The sequence below is a fragment of the Parasteatoda tepidariorum genome, chromosome X2, assembly GCF_043381705.1.
Source record: "Parasteatoda tepidariorum isolate YZ-2023 chromosome X2, CAS_Ptep_4.0, whole genome shotgun sequence".
Lineage (NCBI taxonomy): Eukaryota > Metazoa > Arthropoda > Arachnida > Araneae > Theridiidae > Parasteatoda > Parasteatoda tepidariorum.
In genome coordinates, this window is record NC_092215.1 from 59876721 (window position 1) to 59895815 (window position 19095).

The 19095-nt window shown below is 28.4% G+C and overlaps 1 protein-coding gene across 3 annotated transcripts in view; it reads right to left on the reverse strand.

Moving 5' to 3' along the window:
* Nucleotides 1–346: 346 nt before the first annotated feature.
* Nucleotides 347–19095, reverse strand: part of LOC107439058 (regulator of G-protein signaling loco) — an 81526-nt gene continuing 62777 nt past the window's right edge. For all 3 annotated transcript variants that reach the window (XM_016051524.3, XM_016051523.3, XM_043054149.2), the window contains 5 exons: nt 18587–18784; nt 13652–13751; nt 11226–11377; nt 9368–9515; nt 347–2288 (listed from right to left, as the gene is read on the reverse strand). In XM_016051524.3, the coding sequence (XP_015907010.1) occupies nt 1597–2288; nt 9368–9515; nt 11226–11377; nt 13652–13751; nt 18587–18784 (1290 nt within the window). In that variant the 3' untranslated portion in view covers nt 347–1596. The remainder of the gene's footprint in view (nt 2289–9367; nt 9516–11225; nt 11378–13651; nt 13752–18586; nt 18785–19095) is intronic.

Genomic DNA, 19095 nt, shown 5'->3' on the forward strand with positions numbered 1-19095 from the left:
TCATTTTTGTGAAAAATGGACATAAACCGTTCTTCCTCCTTGGTCTATATACGTCAAATTTAATACCTTAACTAATTATGTTTAAATAAACTTTTAGCAGGCGAATTACAGTTGATAAGAAAAATTTTCGTTTTTGCTCTCTAGCATAAGATCAATTTTGGAGATATTGCAAGTATCCTGAATCAGAAAAACAGAAACACCAATTAGGTTTAACAACTTATGTCACATTAAACTCTGTGAAAAAAAAAAATTCAAAATAATATAACTATGATGAAATCATTTAATTGCATCAAAAATAGAATATTAAATAAGAAGTGTGATTTGTCACTAATTTAATCAAGAAAAGTAGTGGCTGAAAAAATATATTTATTGAAAATAATGAATAAATAGTTTGACAAATAAATACAATAGAGAAAAATAAAAATATTTAATACAAAATATATATTATTTTGTATGTTAATGTACAAAATATAAAATTTTATGTACAGTTTTCAAAAATTAATTTTATACAAAACAGGAAGCCATTATGTATACAGAGTTATAAAAATATCAATCTTTGTTGTCGCCAATAGTAAATATATACAAAATTATGACCGTATTAAATTTCATAATATACAAAATAAAAACTCCACAAAGGCATCTTCATCATGAAACATTATTAAAAACAATTATACTAAATAAAATAAAAAGTCATGTTCATGAATTTAATATTTTGTACTTTCATAAATGCATAGAGTAACAAAAATTCAAGTCGAAACTTCAAATTTTTTATTTATTTATTATGGAAACTTGTTTGTTTTAAATGCAATTTAAATCAAGTTTTTTACTAAATTCATCATAATCATATATTATTAAAATTGTTGAATATATTTTCATAAAACATAAATTGAATGGTTTGGCATGTTTAAATTACAAGTATGTCTGCTTTTTAATACACAGTAGTATTTGATCCATCATTCCCAGATCTTTCATTTTCCAGTACATATCATTTTATTTTACTGGTCCTGCCATGAATAGTATTCTTGTGTTGTTAATAAAATCCATTAAGATAGTTTTTTAAACACTAGCAGATACCCACACCTATCATTCAAACATTTTACCAACATTAAAAAAAAATTTCTTTTTTGTCTAAATTTTTAGAAATAATTTTTCTATATTGATTTTAATATTTCTTAAGCTCTCAAATCATAAGATAGCTTTTAGTCCAGTTCATAAAAAAATAGTCTGAGAAATTAAAACAAAAACTTAAATCTTAGAATGATATAACTTAATTATATTCTTTAATTGAATCATTTTTATATTTAATTCATTGACCAATAAAAAGAGAAAATATTTTATAATATATTATGAATATGAATTAAAGCAAGAAGAGGTTTGGTTGATAAAAGATAAGGCGAATTAAACAAAAATATTTGTCTTGCCTTTAAATGCAGCAACAGCAAAATTTTACTGTATGATCCCAGGAATTCAAATACCACAATCAAACATACAATCTTTAGAGAATTGCTTTTTGAGAATGAAAAAATACTAAGGTACAGAGAACTTAATATGACACCAAAGAAATTGTGTGTGATGCATATTATATTTCATAAAGCATCATACAAAACTAATATTAAATTCACTGTCTAAATCAAGGTAACTATTTTTCTTCTGTAAAGAGTTATCACCTTTAATAAAATTATCATCATTGCCAGATGCCTCATCATCTGATGTAAGACCAAAACTACCATGAACTAATTGGCGACTAGGAGGACGTGGTGGAGGCCCTCTAGCAGATGCTTTTGGAGGAACTGGAGGTGGTTCATAAGATAGTCTTCTTAATGGTGGTTGGCAGAATGAGGTTTCCTTCAATTTAACAAGAGGTTCATCTATTTGTAGACTGTCAGATGGAAACTCATCTGCTAACAGTGTTACATCAGCTTCTAAATTTAAATCAAAGCTATCAGATGCAATTAAGGTAGAATCTAAATTACCATTAGGTGAAGAACTTGTATTCAATAATTCAGTTCGAATGCGGGGAGGAAGTTTAGGTGGAGTACATTGCCAATTTCTCAGTTTACCTAAATTTTGCAAAAACTTTTCTTCATCAAAACTATTAAGAGAGTAATAAGGCCAACAGTTTTCAAGTAATTGAGTTTCTTGATTGTTATCTGATCTTGGAAAAACAGTAGCAGAACCATTAAAAGGTCTCTTTTTGTTTAATAATGGGCAATTCTCTTTTCCATGAGAAAGGTCCATTGAAACTACATCTAAATTAGAATTTGCAGCCAAATCTTCCTCTTTAATATCTGCAAAAAATATTAAGTAACATTTGCATTAAAAATGCATTAAATAATCCCATTCATATTTTTTAAGGAATATAAATGTAGAATAAGAAATTTAAAATAACAGTGAATTCCAACAAATTGATATAAAATGCAATTAATCTTGTAAATTAGCTTTGTATGTTATTTTAACACTGTAATAAACATTTTTGCCCTTATAACCTAAATAGTAAGTTGGGCAGAAAAATTAAAATATCAAATAATATAAATATAGAAATTAAAATATCAAATAATATAAATATAAAAATTTCAATATCAAATAATATAAATTCCTCAGGATTTGGGAAAAAAATTGTCAACTACTATTATAAGAAATAACACAAAACTTTTGTTTTTGAATTAGACTAGAAGTGTAAAATTCAAAAGATGATGATTGAGAAGTATGAGAAATTGCATAATCCAAACACTTCTAAATTTATAAAATAATTATGTAAGTATATTTTGAGAAAGATTAAAAAATGGGTTAACATAGAAGTGTTTCCATTATTTTGTCCAACTCCTGTATATAAAAAATATATTAGTTGCAGGAAGATGATAAAAACGGAGATTTGATCAAATGCACCGGTTAGTGTTATTATTACCTAAAACTCATGCATTGCGTTGTGTACTTTTTCTTTCCATAAAAATTTGTTATTTATGACCCCAGTTTACAGCATGGGATATCTTACCTGTATATCTGCAAAGTAAAATTTTCCCAACCACATTACTACATAAATGAATACTTTTTAAGGTATAGAAAAAACATTTAGTAAATAAAAAAAGGAAAGTCCTTACGGGACTGGTAAGATAAATACATAACCAAAAAACACAATTGTTAAGGCAACCTCACTAGTCCCCCCATTCCACACAGCACTATGGATAGCAGATAATCACTATAGTGAGATTTACACTATAGCGTTTGCGCTATAGACAGTTACCATCACACCAACTTTAGTTTACATCACCTGAAAGGCTTGTTCACATTCACCTCCCCATCGGCCAGCACGTCTCAACATAACTCAGCCACGTGGGGATTCAAACTACCCCTTATCAAAACTCTCATTTCAGACCATTAGACTTCTAAACTAAATCACCTCATCAGTCAATACTTTAGGGGTGTAATTCATTTTTAGGCGGTGATGAAATCTATATATATTCACCTAACTCACAAGTTTACTTAGTGATCTTGCATTATTAAGTTGTCAACCACTCTCATATACCACTAGTGCCGACTGATGCCAACTTCCAACCTCGGAAGTTTCCTTACTAGTGGGGTGCCACCCCAACCAGTAAAAGCATACAAAAGGATTTTATCCAAATTTACACATATAAAAATTTACACTATGAGAAAATGATTGTTAATATTACATAATTACAAAAATCTATTGGAAATTGATTTTAAATTTAAATTAAAATAATACCATAATTTGAGAAAAAAAATGTTTTACTATTATATCGATTAATCAGGATAAATTTAAATATGTTCATGCTGCCATCTATTGGCAAAAAAAGAAAAATAAAAGTACTACTGTGAAGATACTTCAACAGTACTAATACCCCCGTCCCAAAAAGAAATTTGTTTTTAACAAAAAGAAATTTACATTAAAGAGCAAAAAAAATTTTTTTTTAATTTATAAAAGCTTAAAAATTAATTCAGAACTAAATTTACCTTAAAGAGTAAAAAAATAAAAACTTATTTCTAAGCCAAAACTTCTCATTTCAAAAGAAGCACCACAAAGAAATTTTAATTTCAACATCTCCTGAATATAACCAAAATTTAGCTCAGCAGTAAATAAGGTAATCGCCTTAACTTGGCGCCGAGGTAATTAGAGAACCCTAAGCACAAGAATCAATTTAAATTTCACGTCCTCAAATTTTACTTTTACCATTCTGTAATTCAATATCTTAAGGTGATGTAAACTAAAGTTGGTGTGATGGTAACTGTATTAATTTAATCTCACTATAGTGATTATCTGCTATCCATAGTGCAGTGTGGAATGGGGGGACTAGCGAGGTTGTCTTTAACAATATTGTTTTTTGGTTGTAATGTATTTATCTTACCAGTTCCGTAAGGACTTTCCTTTTTTTTTTACTTTGCAGATATACATGTAAGATATCCCATGCTGTAAACTGGGGTCAAAAATAACAAATTTTTTTTGAAGAAAAAAAAATGTTTTACTATTATATAGATTAATCAGAATAAATTTAAATATGTTCATGCTGCTACCTATTGACAAAAAAGGAAAATAAAAGTATTACTGTGAAGATACTTCAACAGTATACTGTTTGTCTACGATAGATACTCTGACCGCCACAAAGTTTGCAGCAGTCTGGTGCTATGGAAACAAGAAGAGGGCATTTTAGGGAGGATAGCTTTGATGATTGCTTGTATGAGAAGTATACCAAATTGGCTGACTCAGCCACCAGTAGGAGACTTATTTAATCTGATTCAAGAACTCTTTTAAGATTCGCATGAATACTTCTTTCTTACTTAAAATTATTCTCTCTACTCAATCGGTTGCTATTTTTGAAATACAAAGGGAAAAAAGTTAACAAATTCAGACATTAAGGGTAGTACAGGTTTTTTTAATGTTACTTTATAATTTTACGATATTTATTATGAATGTTCATTGATTGTTAGATGGTTTGATTTCAAAACTTGCACATTTTTTTAAGCAGTTAATTTCTTTTATTATTTGAATTTTCTGGAAAGAGTGAAGAGCTTAAACTTAATAACTCCGGTTTTAAAAGGTGATAAAACCTTTGCTGAAAATAGAAATAGTTCACGTTATCTGTGCCGGAGAAATATTAAATATCTTTGTTTTTATTATTTATTTTTTTTGAAACTGAAAGCAAGTTACCGCAACTAGGATGAAATCTAAAGCTATCAACGATGATTTTTATCAGCACCCATCAAACCATCTGAAATTATCTAAGTATTTTTTGCTTAAATTACGTTTTCTTATTCCTATTTTATAGTAACCTGTATTGTTTTTCTCACTATTTATTAAAAACAGTTTTTTTTGCACATTTATTTTTTCCTTAATAACCAATTTACTATGTATGATAAATTTATAGATGAGTTATTTATTGATAAAACATTGAGCTGCTTTAAACAATTTTATACAATTTCCATATATATTCTATTTATCAATCAATATTCATAGAAATAACAATTTCAATTTGTCATTGTATTTGGACAAATAGTATCGATGAAAATCAGAAGAGAGCTGAAACATAAAAAGGAACAATTTATTTAAGCTATTAAATTTAATAATTAATGAAAGACTTCCTGAAATTTTGAAAATGTTAGTTACAAATGCTTCTTTTGTGAAAACACTGTAGCTCTTTTAAAACCATTTGAAGGCCAGGGAAAACATGAAAGGGGTTTTTTCTTTAAAAGGTCTGAATGTGTGTAAAAATAAATATTCATACTCCAAACAGGAGATTGACATTTATGAATAGTACAATAAGAAGGATACTCTTTATTATGAACTGCAGGATGCCTGTAAGCTTTAGTCCCTCTGCTACTGCCCACTGATGAGAAATGTGTCATCTCTTTTGTAAGCTCCATGAGAAAATCTTAGTTTCACTAGAAATATATTCCTTTAGGTGCCCTGAGTCTATGCCCCTTTTTACACATTCTTTTCGCTGGCTTTTACACTAACATTAATGACAGGAATAAGCAGGGACAAGAACAAAAAAATTGCTTGCTTAAACATTTTGTTACAACAGCTCTTTCAATAATTTCTCCTGCTACAAAAATATGAAGGCTTCTTTTGTTGGGAAGGGGTTTCAAGGAGTCAAGAAAAGTTTGATGAATGTGAAAGAAAAGTTCTCACATTCTAACTTTTCCAAGAAAAAAATATTGCAAATCAGCGATTTCCAAGTTATTCTGAGAATTTTAAATATATTATCTGTCATTGGATAGTTAATATATTATCCGCCAAAGCTCGTTAACTTATTTTTATTTTCCTTACTTACTAATTTGAATTTAAAAACCTTTCAAATGTCTCTTTTATTTCAATACATAAAATAAAACACTAGCAAATTTTGCTTATTAAATATAAAGGAATTTGAAACTAATATTTTCATATTCAGAGAGAGAAAGAATTAAATTTTATGTTCAGTAGTTTAAAATTATTTTTTTTAAACAATCGCCGTTTTGCTCTGTTTTCTGTTTCTTATTACAGTATAGTATTGTTTTGTCCAAATCAGTATAGTAGTTTCTTAATTATGACTAATAATTTATTGTATTTTTGTGTCTGTTTTTGTTTGTTAGGATGTTGATTAACTGTGTAAAATTTAGGTTTCGCACGTAGTTACTAATACGATAGCAGCCATTTGTCATGCTCTTTGAGCTGGTTGATGGAGAGGTAATTTAAGGGCTTTTTCCTTAGCTTCATTAGCAAAACACTCAAACGCATTGTGCAGAATTTTACGCACTTGTGATTTTAAAACTTCACCTTTTTTTAATTTAAAAGGCATTTCTCAAAATTCAAAAAAATTAAAAGAGGAAAAATAAAATAAAAAATTTACAACACAAATAAATTTGTTGAATTTTTTTTCTAAAACAGAAGCTTTTGAAAAAGAGAAAAGATTAAAAAAAGGAATCTAACGCTCTAAACGATGTTTCAGCCGCAAATGCTCATTTCTCTTCACTCTAGGGCTAATACAATAGACCAAAGTCTCCTTTTCTCCCACCAAAACCAGTCCTAAAGAGAAACCCCGCACCCCTACTTGAAATAATCATACCTCGTTACCATAGTCACAGCCACACCTCCAGACGAATGTCTATCAGAGTACCTATCGTAGACAAACAGTACAGACCACTTGTTTATCGCTTTTTTAGCAGTTAATGCTTCAGAATTCCACTTGTTTCTTAAAATCCAGATTTTTTTTATTGCTGTATTTTTTTTATACAGGCTTTGTGACGGTACAAAAAAACTGAGGAATTTTTTTTTTTGTATAATGGATAAGATAAAAGAAATAATAAACTATCAACACACATAATCCAAAAGTATCTGCAGTCATGCAGAAAATAGTCTTTTCTTTGAAAACTGCTCTTTGAAAAAAACCTTTGTTCCAAAAATAGTAAAACATGAAAAATTTTAAATATATCAGACATACATAATAAACAATATATACATTGAGAAGACTGTCACATATACACTTAATGTAATGTGACAATTTTATTTCTAATTTTATTTAAGCCTTCAATTTTTTCTTTAAACGTTATTCCTCTTTTTTTATTTTAGCAATCTTTTTAACTTTCTTGGTGACCTTTCTCATGGTCGTTGCGGTCATCGCACTTCCTGTGGGGAAAGTTAACCAACCCCTCTATTCACGCCTTTCTTTTTCCTCTTTTAATTTTAGGGGGGCTAACTAGCCAATCCCTATACTTTAAATTTCAAACTCTCCGCCTCTTTAAATTTAATTGGTCGTAGTTTTTCTGGTCTACCCGAGTTAAGGAATTTTAAGTCTTTTTTGAAGACATTCTCTTTCTCTCGAGCCTGGTTCCTGGCTGGTTCCTTTTTTTTCTCCGAGATGCGGACTTTGGTCCGTATCGAGGGATTTCTTTTTTACTTTTTTTTTAAACCTTTATCTTAAATTAAATCCATAGCTGTAATAAATTTCTGAAAAATTTAAAATCAACAGTTTATACCTTTAATTTTTCTTTAACATTAAAAGTCCTCTCAAATTTAAGTTTTCTTTTCATATTTATTATAACGATTAAATTACTCGTTCTTTTATATTTTGCTTTTATGTATGACGCCTTCATTGTTTTAATTCTCTTATCACCCATTTCTAATAATCGCCATTCATGTGTAGTAATTGTAACGATCGATATTTGTTACTAAATAAAAATAATTTGTTAATAATTGAATGTGGTGCTGAAGTGCTTATTTCCCCGTCTTCCTTTGATGTCTGTTTGTTTAATATGTCCTCATGTATGGTGAGTACCCTTTTATTATTGTTTTGGGCATTGTATTCTTGGTAATATTGGAAACATCAATTTACCCCATTTATCTTAAATACTTATATCTGGATATAGCATGACCTTGTTTCTTTATCTTTAATTATTTTTTTGGTTTTGCCCTTTTTCCAAATTTGGTGATACCAAATCATCCAATTTTGTTCAAACCTCACACTTTGTGACCCTTTGAACCTATTGGGTTATTGTTATCCCACATTAGCATTGTACTACCACTTTCCTTAACGATCACGCTCCCCTTAATTTAATTTAATTACCCCTTTTATATATTTCGGCCTTAATTTGTTTGATCACGACATTCCTATCATTTAACCTTTTTAATCATGACTATATCCAATTATTAGTACATATACCAAATATATTGCAATCTATTAATTACACAAATAACTTTACTTTACTTTATACGCACCAAAATATAAATTTTTATTTAACTTTTACAAAGACAATATAAATAATCCATAAAAGTAAGAAGTATACTTTTGCTCCTACAATTCTTCCCCACAAAATTGATATTAATCCCTTTGCATCTAATTTCAGCAATTGTGTTCCATCTCTCCTTAATGCAAAATTATATTTAGTTTTCCTAAAATCACCACTTCTGTTCATTCGCATTATACCTTGGAAAATGATAGTTTCGCAGAGTTGAGTTGGAAAAAAAAGACTTGCAGATTGATGGCTTATTCACGAAATGACAGAATATGAAACTTTTTGGCTAAAGTGGAAATTAACCTTTTCCCTTCGAGAGCAGCGTGTATACTACTATTCATAATTTTTATTTTTTGTCACTGCATTGCATAAATTTTGTCATCGTCTGCTTCTTATTTTTGTTTAATGAATAATGTAGGAAATATTTCTCTTAAAAAATATTTGCCCAATCACAAGCAATTTTTTGCTGCATAATCATATATATTTTTTAAAAAGTTAATTTTTAAAAAAAATCAGTAAAATTTAAAACTCTCCATGTATGTCAATATTATTTAACTATGCATATTTCAGATTATTTTGAAGAAAGAAAAACAAAGGGTTAAGAAAAATAGTATAATCTGTTTGAAAAAGATTGAAAAATTACTTTTTATTCTCGATGGGTTGTGAGGCAAGAGAGGTTTATTCTCATTGGGTAACTTCAGTGCTTCAATTTTACTGGAACATTGAGAAGAATCAATATCTTGATGGGGAATATGAGAAAACAAATTTGAAGACTTGTAAGTGCTTTTATCCTAAAAAAAAAAAAAAATTAAATTTTAAATTAAAAAAGAAAAAAACATTTTAACCTTAAATTGAAACTTTTAAATTGCAATATTTTTAAATCTTGAAGCCAGAAAGAACAATAAATTGTAAAAAACGAAAAAAAAATTTAAACTTTTAAATATCTAAAAAATAGTTATTCCTTAAAAAAAAAAAAAAAGAACTACAGAGGATAACAAATAGCAAATCAAAGAATTAGAATAGGGGTGAAAATTAGGCAAACTTTGTCCTGTCTGAAGGTTCTACCTTGCCCGACAATCACTGTAAGCAATCATTTCTCTATGCTACAAAATTAGAGTTTTATAAATTGTTATAAACAGCAATCTTACAAAATTTCATCCATCTGTCTAGAAAACTAATGTTAGATTTACATCACATTATATAGGTAATTAAATGATTTCTACAATGAACCTTCGTAAGAATTCTATTAGAAATAAAGAGACAGATAAGCATTACTTATCACAATTAATATATCAAAGTTAGAACAGCTGATTTCACAGAACACTTATTTCGCTAAAATGAAACATTTCATTAATTTCTCAAAAATTTAAACATTAGTTAAGACAGATTACTCAGTTCATTATGACAAAATCAAAAAGTATTTGATGCATACAAAAAAATTCGCAAGTCATATCTTAAAAACATATCAGGATATATCTTTATAAAATACTGTTGAAAAAAATTTCTTATCATTCTGCAAATTACTGATGTTCCCCCGGTAGCAGGAAACTTCTTGCTCAGCATCTGCAGGTTATTTTACACCTCAGATATTTTTTTTCCATTTAAATAAACAACAAATTGAGAAAAATTGCTAACAGAAAGAGCCTGAGAACAAGTAAAATTTACAGATAAAACGAAAAAGATGATTTTTCTATCAGAGAAATAAGGAACGGTTTCCTTTTTTTTTCAAAAAAAAAAAAAAAAAAAAAAAAAGACGCCAACTTAATGTTTACATCTTTGGTTACTGTTTTATTTGTCTGCAGAGTATCTGTGATGGTAAGTTTGTGAATTTCATTTAAATAATTAAAATAAGTTATAAATAAGCACAAGACAGAACACCATAAATTACAATTCTTTTAATTTCATCCCTTAAAATTACAAGATTTCAATTTAATATTATCATTTCCAAGCTAAACCTTCCTATCTGGTTTCTTTATTGGGCTTAGTATAAGCATCTGTTTTTTCTCCTTTTGGGCAAATCCAAAGTATGATTGTACAAAGTTCAAATTAAATTTAAACAGAAAGCTTTTGTGTATAACTTTATTATACTTAATATTCTCAAATTGTGCTAAAGTTATGTTAGATTAAGGTTAATATTTACAATTACAATCTCTGCTTGACTGTGCTGTAATCACACACAAATTTATTTTTTATAGATAGTGCTGCAGATTGACTGTAAATTCTGCTACCGACCTGATACTAAAAGAAAACAAAAGATTCAATACATTAAAAATTGCTGATTTTTATTCAAAGTATTAATTTCGATTCCAAATTAACATTTAAAAAAATTAACAATAACTTAAAAAATTTAGTAAGTCTTTGCAGTTAATGCAAATAAATTATCAAAATAAGCTAAGTTAAGAACAGTTCTTATTTTATCTATTAACCACTTTAACTGTATTTTTAAAACATTAAAAAAATAATAATAATAAAGCCTATTTCATTTAATATAACAATCTTACATTTTCTTTTGATTTTTCCTGGTCAATAGACCCTAAGCCATCATATTGAAACTCTGGCCTTGTTTTTAGCAAGTCGTCAAAAATTTGGTTCGTTAATTCTTCTAAGTCAGGAAAGGGATGAGTTGACTTCTCTTTGCTAACAACAAATGGATCTGAGGAAGTTGAAAAATTTAATTACAAAAATACATATTTATTTTTTATGATAAGGCAATTATAATACTAACTCCTTAAAATAACAATATTAGACATTATAAAAAAGGTAAAACATTGTGGTCAAATGATCAGCAATGCGTCCAATCTGACATTAATTACTAGACAGCCTGTAACATATCAATTTGAAGAGAGGTTGACTTTTTCAATCAAGTCACCACTGAGGATTGAACTTTAGTCTTTCATAATGACAGTTCACCACGGAACTGGTTGAGAATATAATGCAAATGCAACAACAAATGTGAATTATATTTTACACAGCAGCAAGAATAAATGTGCTATATGGTTAAAAGTAAAGTTCTTGTAAACAACAATAAAAAAAATATCTTCCATAAATAATCCAAAGCAATGTTAATATATCTTGAAAATTATAGGGAGAACGAATCTAAAAAAAAAAAACTGACATTTTTTGATACCATAAACTTAAATTTTCGTGCCTAAGTTAGAGCATATACATAATTCCTTAGGTGTCATGTTTCATAAAATATATATAAATAAAATGTATAGAAACATCGAATTAGAAAAAGAAAGGCTTTATTAACCCCTTGCTTGCCCAGCAAATTTTCGAGATTCATCCCCCCACCCCCCAGTGACATCAGTCTCCACATAAGCGCACATATTTTGGTGCGTATTAGAGAAAAAGAGAGGCACGATTTTCAATCAAAAAACTGTTTACTTTTACACAGTAAAAGAAAGAAATAACGAATTACAAAAATTAAAGTGAAACAGTATAATGATAAAAACAATAATATTTAAAGTATAACTGCACAGCTATGATTTACTTTCCAGCAACTTCCCCTTCTCACCCATCCCACCTGCCTTTGGGTCAGGCAATGGGTTAAAACAAGTATTTTTGTTAAAAAAAAATTTCAAGAATAACTGACACTTATATTTTTCTTACATATTTTAAAAACATAAAATACATTATTTATTAAGATATTTGAACAATGTAACAAATTTAAGACATTAAAATCTAATTAAGATATTAAAATCTACTTTAACACCACCAAAACAATGTCATATATGTCGAAAATATGAAAAGAATTGACAGCCATGTATATATACATATTGCATTGAACAAAATCGAAGAAGAAAACACCATTAAGTAATCAAATTTAAAAAACTAATTAATAAAATATTTCTAAAATTTGTAATCTAAAAATCACATTTTCATGTAATAAGATAGAATCTAAATACCTTAATAGGTTGACCTTAAATATGCTTATTAATTTGAGCAAACAATATTTATAGTTTATAATCAGACACCAAAAGAAACACTTTATCTGAATAACATTATTTTTTCCGATTAATTGAGATTGATAACCTTCACTATAAAGAGTAACTGTAATCTGGAAAATATAGTTTGAATGGAGAGCAGTTCAAAGTTTTAACCTCATAATATTAATGGCATTTATACCATATTTTGCACAGAATTGTAAGACTCATTTATTCAAAATAAATAAATGCAAAAAAAATCACATGCAAAAAATTACATATTATGTCAAAATTAGTGAACCACAAAAGTCAAAAAAATTATTTGACTATTATTATATTAATAATAAATGATCTGAAAATATTACATTTTGAATGAAATTGTCTCTGGAAAAAAAAAAGAAGTTTTACAATTAAGTTCAAAATTTTTTGATAGTTCTGGAGATAAAGAGAAAAAATGCAAATACTGAAATTAGGAAGAGAAGGTTTAACCTTTTGGCTGCTTTTCTTTCTAAACAGTTGAGACCATATTAACCAATATTTGGCCACCCCTGAAAGCAGAATATATTGACTCAATCTGCAGCACAACCTTCATAGATTCAAATATGTCTGTAACGCTAACTCAGACAAAAACTATAATAGTATAAATAAGGTAAACAGAGATTAATTAATCTACAAATGCTATGATAATCTGCAGTGTCTACTGCCATGCAGCATGGTTTTTGCAACCAAGTATTTGCACTACATATTTTGAGATTAGGAATCAAAATATTATAAATCTATCAAAATGAAGATAGGCTTATTAAGAGAAAGTATGTTTCTGTGCTTGATTTTGTAACTTAAAATATCCTTTGCATAATTAATTAGAATAGACTCTCAAACCATAGTAGATGAAAATCTGAACACTAGTAGATGAAAATTTATTAAGTTGATCTGCTTTTAATTTTATACACTCGACATATACATTTAGAATAAATAAATTGTAACACAATAACTAGACTTACCACAGACATTGGAAAATGTTTCTTTCATCTCAATAGTTATTCTTTGATTATCAATTATAGTAATAGGTGCACTAATTACTACTGGTTTCTGTAAGGAAGCCTGTTGAAAAAAAATAGAAAATTAGAAAAAAAAATTGAACTCAGATAAAAGCTTAAACAAAATCATAATAAAAGGAAATATATGCTTCCTTTTTTAATCAAACATTATAGTCTACCACAATACTGATTAGTCTAAAAAATACTGAGCTTTTTTGATTTTGTATTAAACACAATTATTTATTTTTACTCTAGGAAAAGTATGACATTTATGTAAAATCCATAATTTGATTTGTGGCTTCTTTAAGTACAAATATAAATCTATCATCTCATTTTTTATAGCTGCATTTTACGCAAGCAAATATAAAAAATAGGGTTGTCATTCAAATCTGGAAGAAAAAATTTGCAGTGTTTTTTCTGTACATATTATGCACTATATATTTAAAGGGAAAACACAATCAATGTGTTCTAGTGTGAGTTATATTCAGGGGTCTGTCCAGATATTTTGTGAAAGGTCCTGTTTTTGTAAAATTACTCGTAATTTGTGAATATAAAATAAGCGTTAAGTCACATTCGTTCATCCAGGGTCCTGCTTTTGTGAAAATAGGGTCCTGTTATTGCAAAAAACCTTTTCAAGGATTTTTTAAATTGTAAATGAATACAAGATTATGCTCAACTCTGTAAAATTATAATAAAAAAATAAAATTTTCAAAAATAAACAGCTATTGCTCCTACTAAATTAGAGATGCAACATACAAATATTTGGTATTTAGCCTATACTGCACAATACAGAATATTCATTTCGGACACATAAAGGAAACAAAATCACTCACATTTTTAATAATTACAATTGACATATTTTAAATAACACAACTTAGCTATGTATCACTTCTAATGACTCACACATTAAGTAAATGTAAACAATTATTAAATTTATAATACTTTTTTCAAAAAATTGACAAAAGTTAATTTTTATTTACATCATATTTTAACAATTAATTTTATGAATAATATATTGCTCAATTATATATTTACAAAAAAAAAATCATTTAATACCAATAAGAATGAACACACGATATTTATAGAAGTCGAAATATTTTCTTAGAATACACCATTTGGAATTTAAAAATTTCGACTTCGAAGAGGTTAAGGTACATAATATAAATGAAATGAGAACAAACTTAGTCTTAGAAGCAGAAAAACATGATTTAAAAAATATTAGAGCAATATACGTCGATTGCCAGTAGATTTGAAAATATCTATAATAGCTGAACACTCAGCATCAGTCAACTTTTCCGGCCCATTTACAATAATATGCAAATGTCTATTGAGTGTCCCTTGTTTCATCCTCGTTCGCAACTCAGTGCAAACAAGATTCATTTTCAAAAATAACCTTTCAACAGAAGCTGTTGACGTTGGTATAATAACTGACAATGTTAATAGTTTTAATAAATTAGGAAAAGTTTCCCAGCAATAGGATTCTTTTTAAAAAGAATTTAATGCATCAAGGGAAGATATGTTCTTCTCAACACATTTCTCAGCTTCTTCTTTCTTATTACACTTCAGAAGTGATTTGAGTCACAGCATTGTTATTTAAGTCATAAGTCACTTTTGCAAGTGACATTTCTGTCTCAAAACTATCTATTTCTTTCCTCGCTTCTATGGAATTTATAAATGGTGGTGAAATTTTAATAGCACTCTGAAATTTATTAGTTTGTTTATTCCCATAAAAAGAAAACAAAGTAGAAAGGCAAATTTCGTCTGGGCTATTTGGTAACTTATAATTAATGTTCAAATTGCTTAACATACCAAACGCAGTTAAAACAGCATTATTGATGGCAAATGCCTCTGAAATCTCCAACATAAAATCATATAAAAATTTTTTAACAAATTGTTCTATAAAATTTTGGATCCTGTTTGAAACATATATATTGTTACCTTTGTAACGAGTTTTCCTACTAAGCTCAGTGTATTCATCAGAAAACTTTAAAGGTTCTTCAGCTTTTAAAAAATTTCCGGCATCTTTCAAATTAAAAGAAAGCTTTTCCACTTCTTTTATGATGACAGATACTTTGGCTTTAACAGAACCAAACAAAATTGAACTGTTTTGTAGCCAAAGATTCAATTTGTAAATTATTTTGAGAAAGTTGAATAAAAATAAAAGGCAAAGCAAAAAAAATCAACATTTATCAACTGCTCTCTTAGCCCTCTAAGCTCTGGTTCTCTTTTATTTTGGAACATAGTGTCCAGAGTTTCAACAAGTTGTTGATAACGGCTTACTTTTCTCTCACATGTAAGTCCGTGTGAGAGTCATCTTGTGACAGACACTTTCAGTGTCTTCAAAATACCGATGCAATATACATTCAATTGAATTTTTTTTTAAATGTGTTGTTTAGTAGAAATATAGTGGAAAAGTTTCCATAAACTAATCAGCAGGGAATCAACATCTTACATACTTCCTTAACAGATGTGCAAAAATTAGAGACAATTTATGGTTTCTGCAATTTATATATATATAGTGTGGGGATAAATCTCGAACTCTTCTTTGAACCCCAGATAATTCTCTACTCATAACATTTGCTCCATCTAATACCACAAAAAGACAATTTGCTATATTTATTCCTTTCACCATCATAAATTTCTCTATTGCACTGGTTATTAATTCAGCATTAGTAGAAGCCAGGTTTATCACCCCAAGATATTCTTCTTTGACTATAGGGACACCTTTTAATTTATAGCAGGCTATTAAACCAAGTTGCTTTCGTTGTGATTCATCTGCAGACTCAGCTGCTAATAATGTAAAGGAATCTACTACCTTTAAATTCATAATAGTTATTTGCTCAAGATAGACAGAAATCGCCCTAACAATATTATCAGCAGAAATATTCGATAAATATGTTGCATTCTTGCCACATACACTTAAATAGGATTGAATGTCTGAATCACCCAGATCTTGTCCAATAAACTTCACCAAAGAAGCAAAATTTTCTTTTACAGCTCATTGTTTCTTTATCATAAAATAAACTATGTTTATGTAATTAGTGAGAAGTTTTCTGTTAGCCTCTTTGTTTCTTTCAGAAATTATTTCTGCTCCTTATAAAAAACAGCTGGTTAAAGGAGTCAGACAGAAACGTCGGTCGAAGACAAAACTTTGTTCGTTTACATCCGTCTTTTTTTTTTCCCCCCAGGGACGGGTTTACTAGATTAACAAAACAATAATGAAGATAAACAAATTTGTGAAGGGTCAGATTAAAAGATAAATTATTTTGTGAAGGGTTCGTTTTTAAGTTAAAATATTTTCTGAAGGGTCCGTCTTTATGAAAAGATTCTTCTAAACAGCTTTAAGAAATTCTTCTAAACAGACCCCTGGTATTGGGCTAACTATACTAGTTATAATTGCTGAAAAAACTAGAGGGAAAAAGGAACAGCTGAACATACATAAAACAAATCATGCTATAGTAAATGAACTAGTTTAATATAGCTGAAATATGATCATTAAATATCCCATAGATTGCATTTTGAGCGGTTACCATTTTTAAATGACGAAAATAAGAAACAAAATTCTTTGTACTTTCTCAGTTTCTAAAGAAAAACTCAAAATTCCTCGCATTTCCCCAGTTATTTTAGGTGATTTTTGAATTCCCTGTATTCACCCTATTCTCCCTGTGGAGTGGCAAACCTGAAAAAGCACCAAAAGAAAGTTGAGTTGAATGCAACTCTCTTGCACAAGAGTCAGAATTAGTTATATGGTGCAAGGTAATTAGAATTATTTATCTAGATTAGGTGGGTAAATAGTGCTATAGAAAACTAAGTCTTGTATTAAAAAAGATGATTAAAGCACTTTGAGATTGTGAAACGCATGCTAATCTGGAAAAGGCAAACCTACTTAGGATACCAGAAGCTTAGTATCAAAAGTGGTCATGGAAAATTTCTCAACTTTTTACTGCTGTAGAAACTGGATTTTGACCTAATGCAACTGCCTTGGAAATTTTAATTGATGAAACTAGTAAATGTAGAAAAATGCCCTCATCAAAACTTTTAAAAACTGTGCTATGAGCACCCATAGAAAATTTGTCACAACTATAGTAAGCAAAAAAAGTTAAAAGTAAGGCTTTTTTTACACTAGCAGTTAATTTGAAAATATCTAAATTTTGATGCTAAAAAGCATCTTTACAGAACAATATAGACATTTTTCAGATGGTTGAAATTTAGCCAACATGTTTATGTAAAAATAATTATAACATAATGATTTCAAGTTTTGTACTTCAAAAAAAAAAAAAAAAAAAAAAAAAATCAAATATTTTCACTTCAGAAAACTTTCAACATTTTCTTCAAAACGTATTCATTTATCATTCCATTTATTATAGTTGGTGCAAATTTTGTATGAATTTAAATAGCACCTTATTTAAAAACGTTCACTGTAAAATGTTATGCTGTGTTACTAATATTGACACACAAGAGTTTTTAGGAGAGTCCTGTAAAAGATAACATAATAATGAATTTACCCATCTTTCAACCCATCTGATTTGCACTTAAAATAAATCATGTATTAAGAACAATACTGCCAAAAGCAACAGAATCAACAGGGAACTGCAAATTAGTGGGTTTGTGTAAATAGACTAGCGGGGGTAATTGCATGCCACTAGTTTTATTTTTTTTAAATAATAATAATTTGCACACATATTAGTTTGTAATTAAGTATATTATTTTTAAGAAGTCCGATTCTATTTTTTAATATGAGTGTCTGTCTTGTAATTCACACAACATATAATTCAACAAAATTTTTGTCTAGTCTACCAAGTTTTGTTAAATAAGGATTATACTGTAGGAAGAAAAAAAACTCCATTAAAATAAGACATTTAAAACAAGCTATAGAAACAACAAAGCATTTTGCCTTACCACTGTCATTTTGACTTGATCAATTTTATATCCATACTTATTTAATACTGGTTTCAGAATATCACCACATATTTTGTTATTTTTTGCTTTTACTCCTATAGTTTTCTTATTGGGCAATTCTACACAGAATAAAATGACTTGTTCCACTCTTATTTCCTTACAACTCAATGATGTCACATCTGTGCAGTGATCTAATGGCTATAATGAACATATAAAATAAAAATCTTTAAAATACACGATTGTCAAAACAATAATTCAAAGCAAATAAAAATTTAATTTCTTAATCAGTTTTTGTAAAAATAGTTTCAAAATCTTTTTGACACATATTTGCACGCTTCCTAAAGAGTCAATCATTGCATCCTTTTCTAGATAGAAAATGAACAAAAAGTGTTTCCTCTTCAAAGAAGTTCGAATTCATGGGTAGCATTAATTTTTGGTTGTAGCACTTTTGCTCTAGATTATATAACATGACAGGCTCAGGGGTGATTGTGAGCCCAAGTCGAAATTCC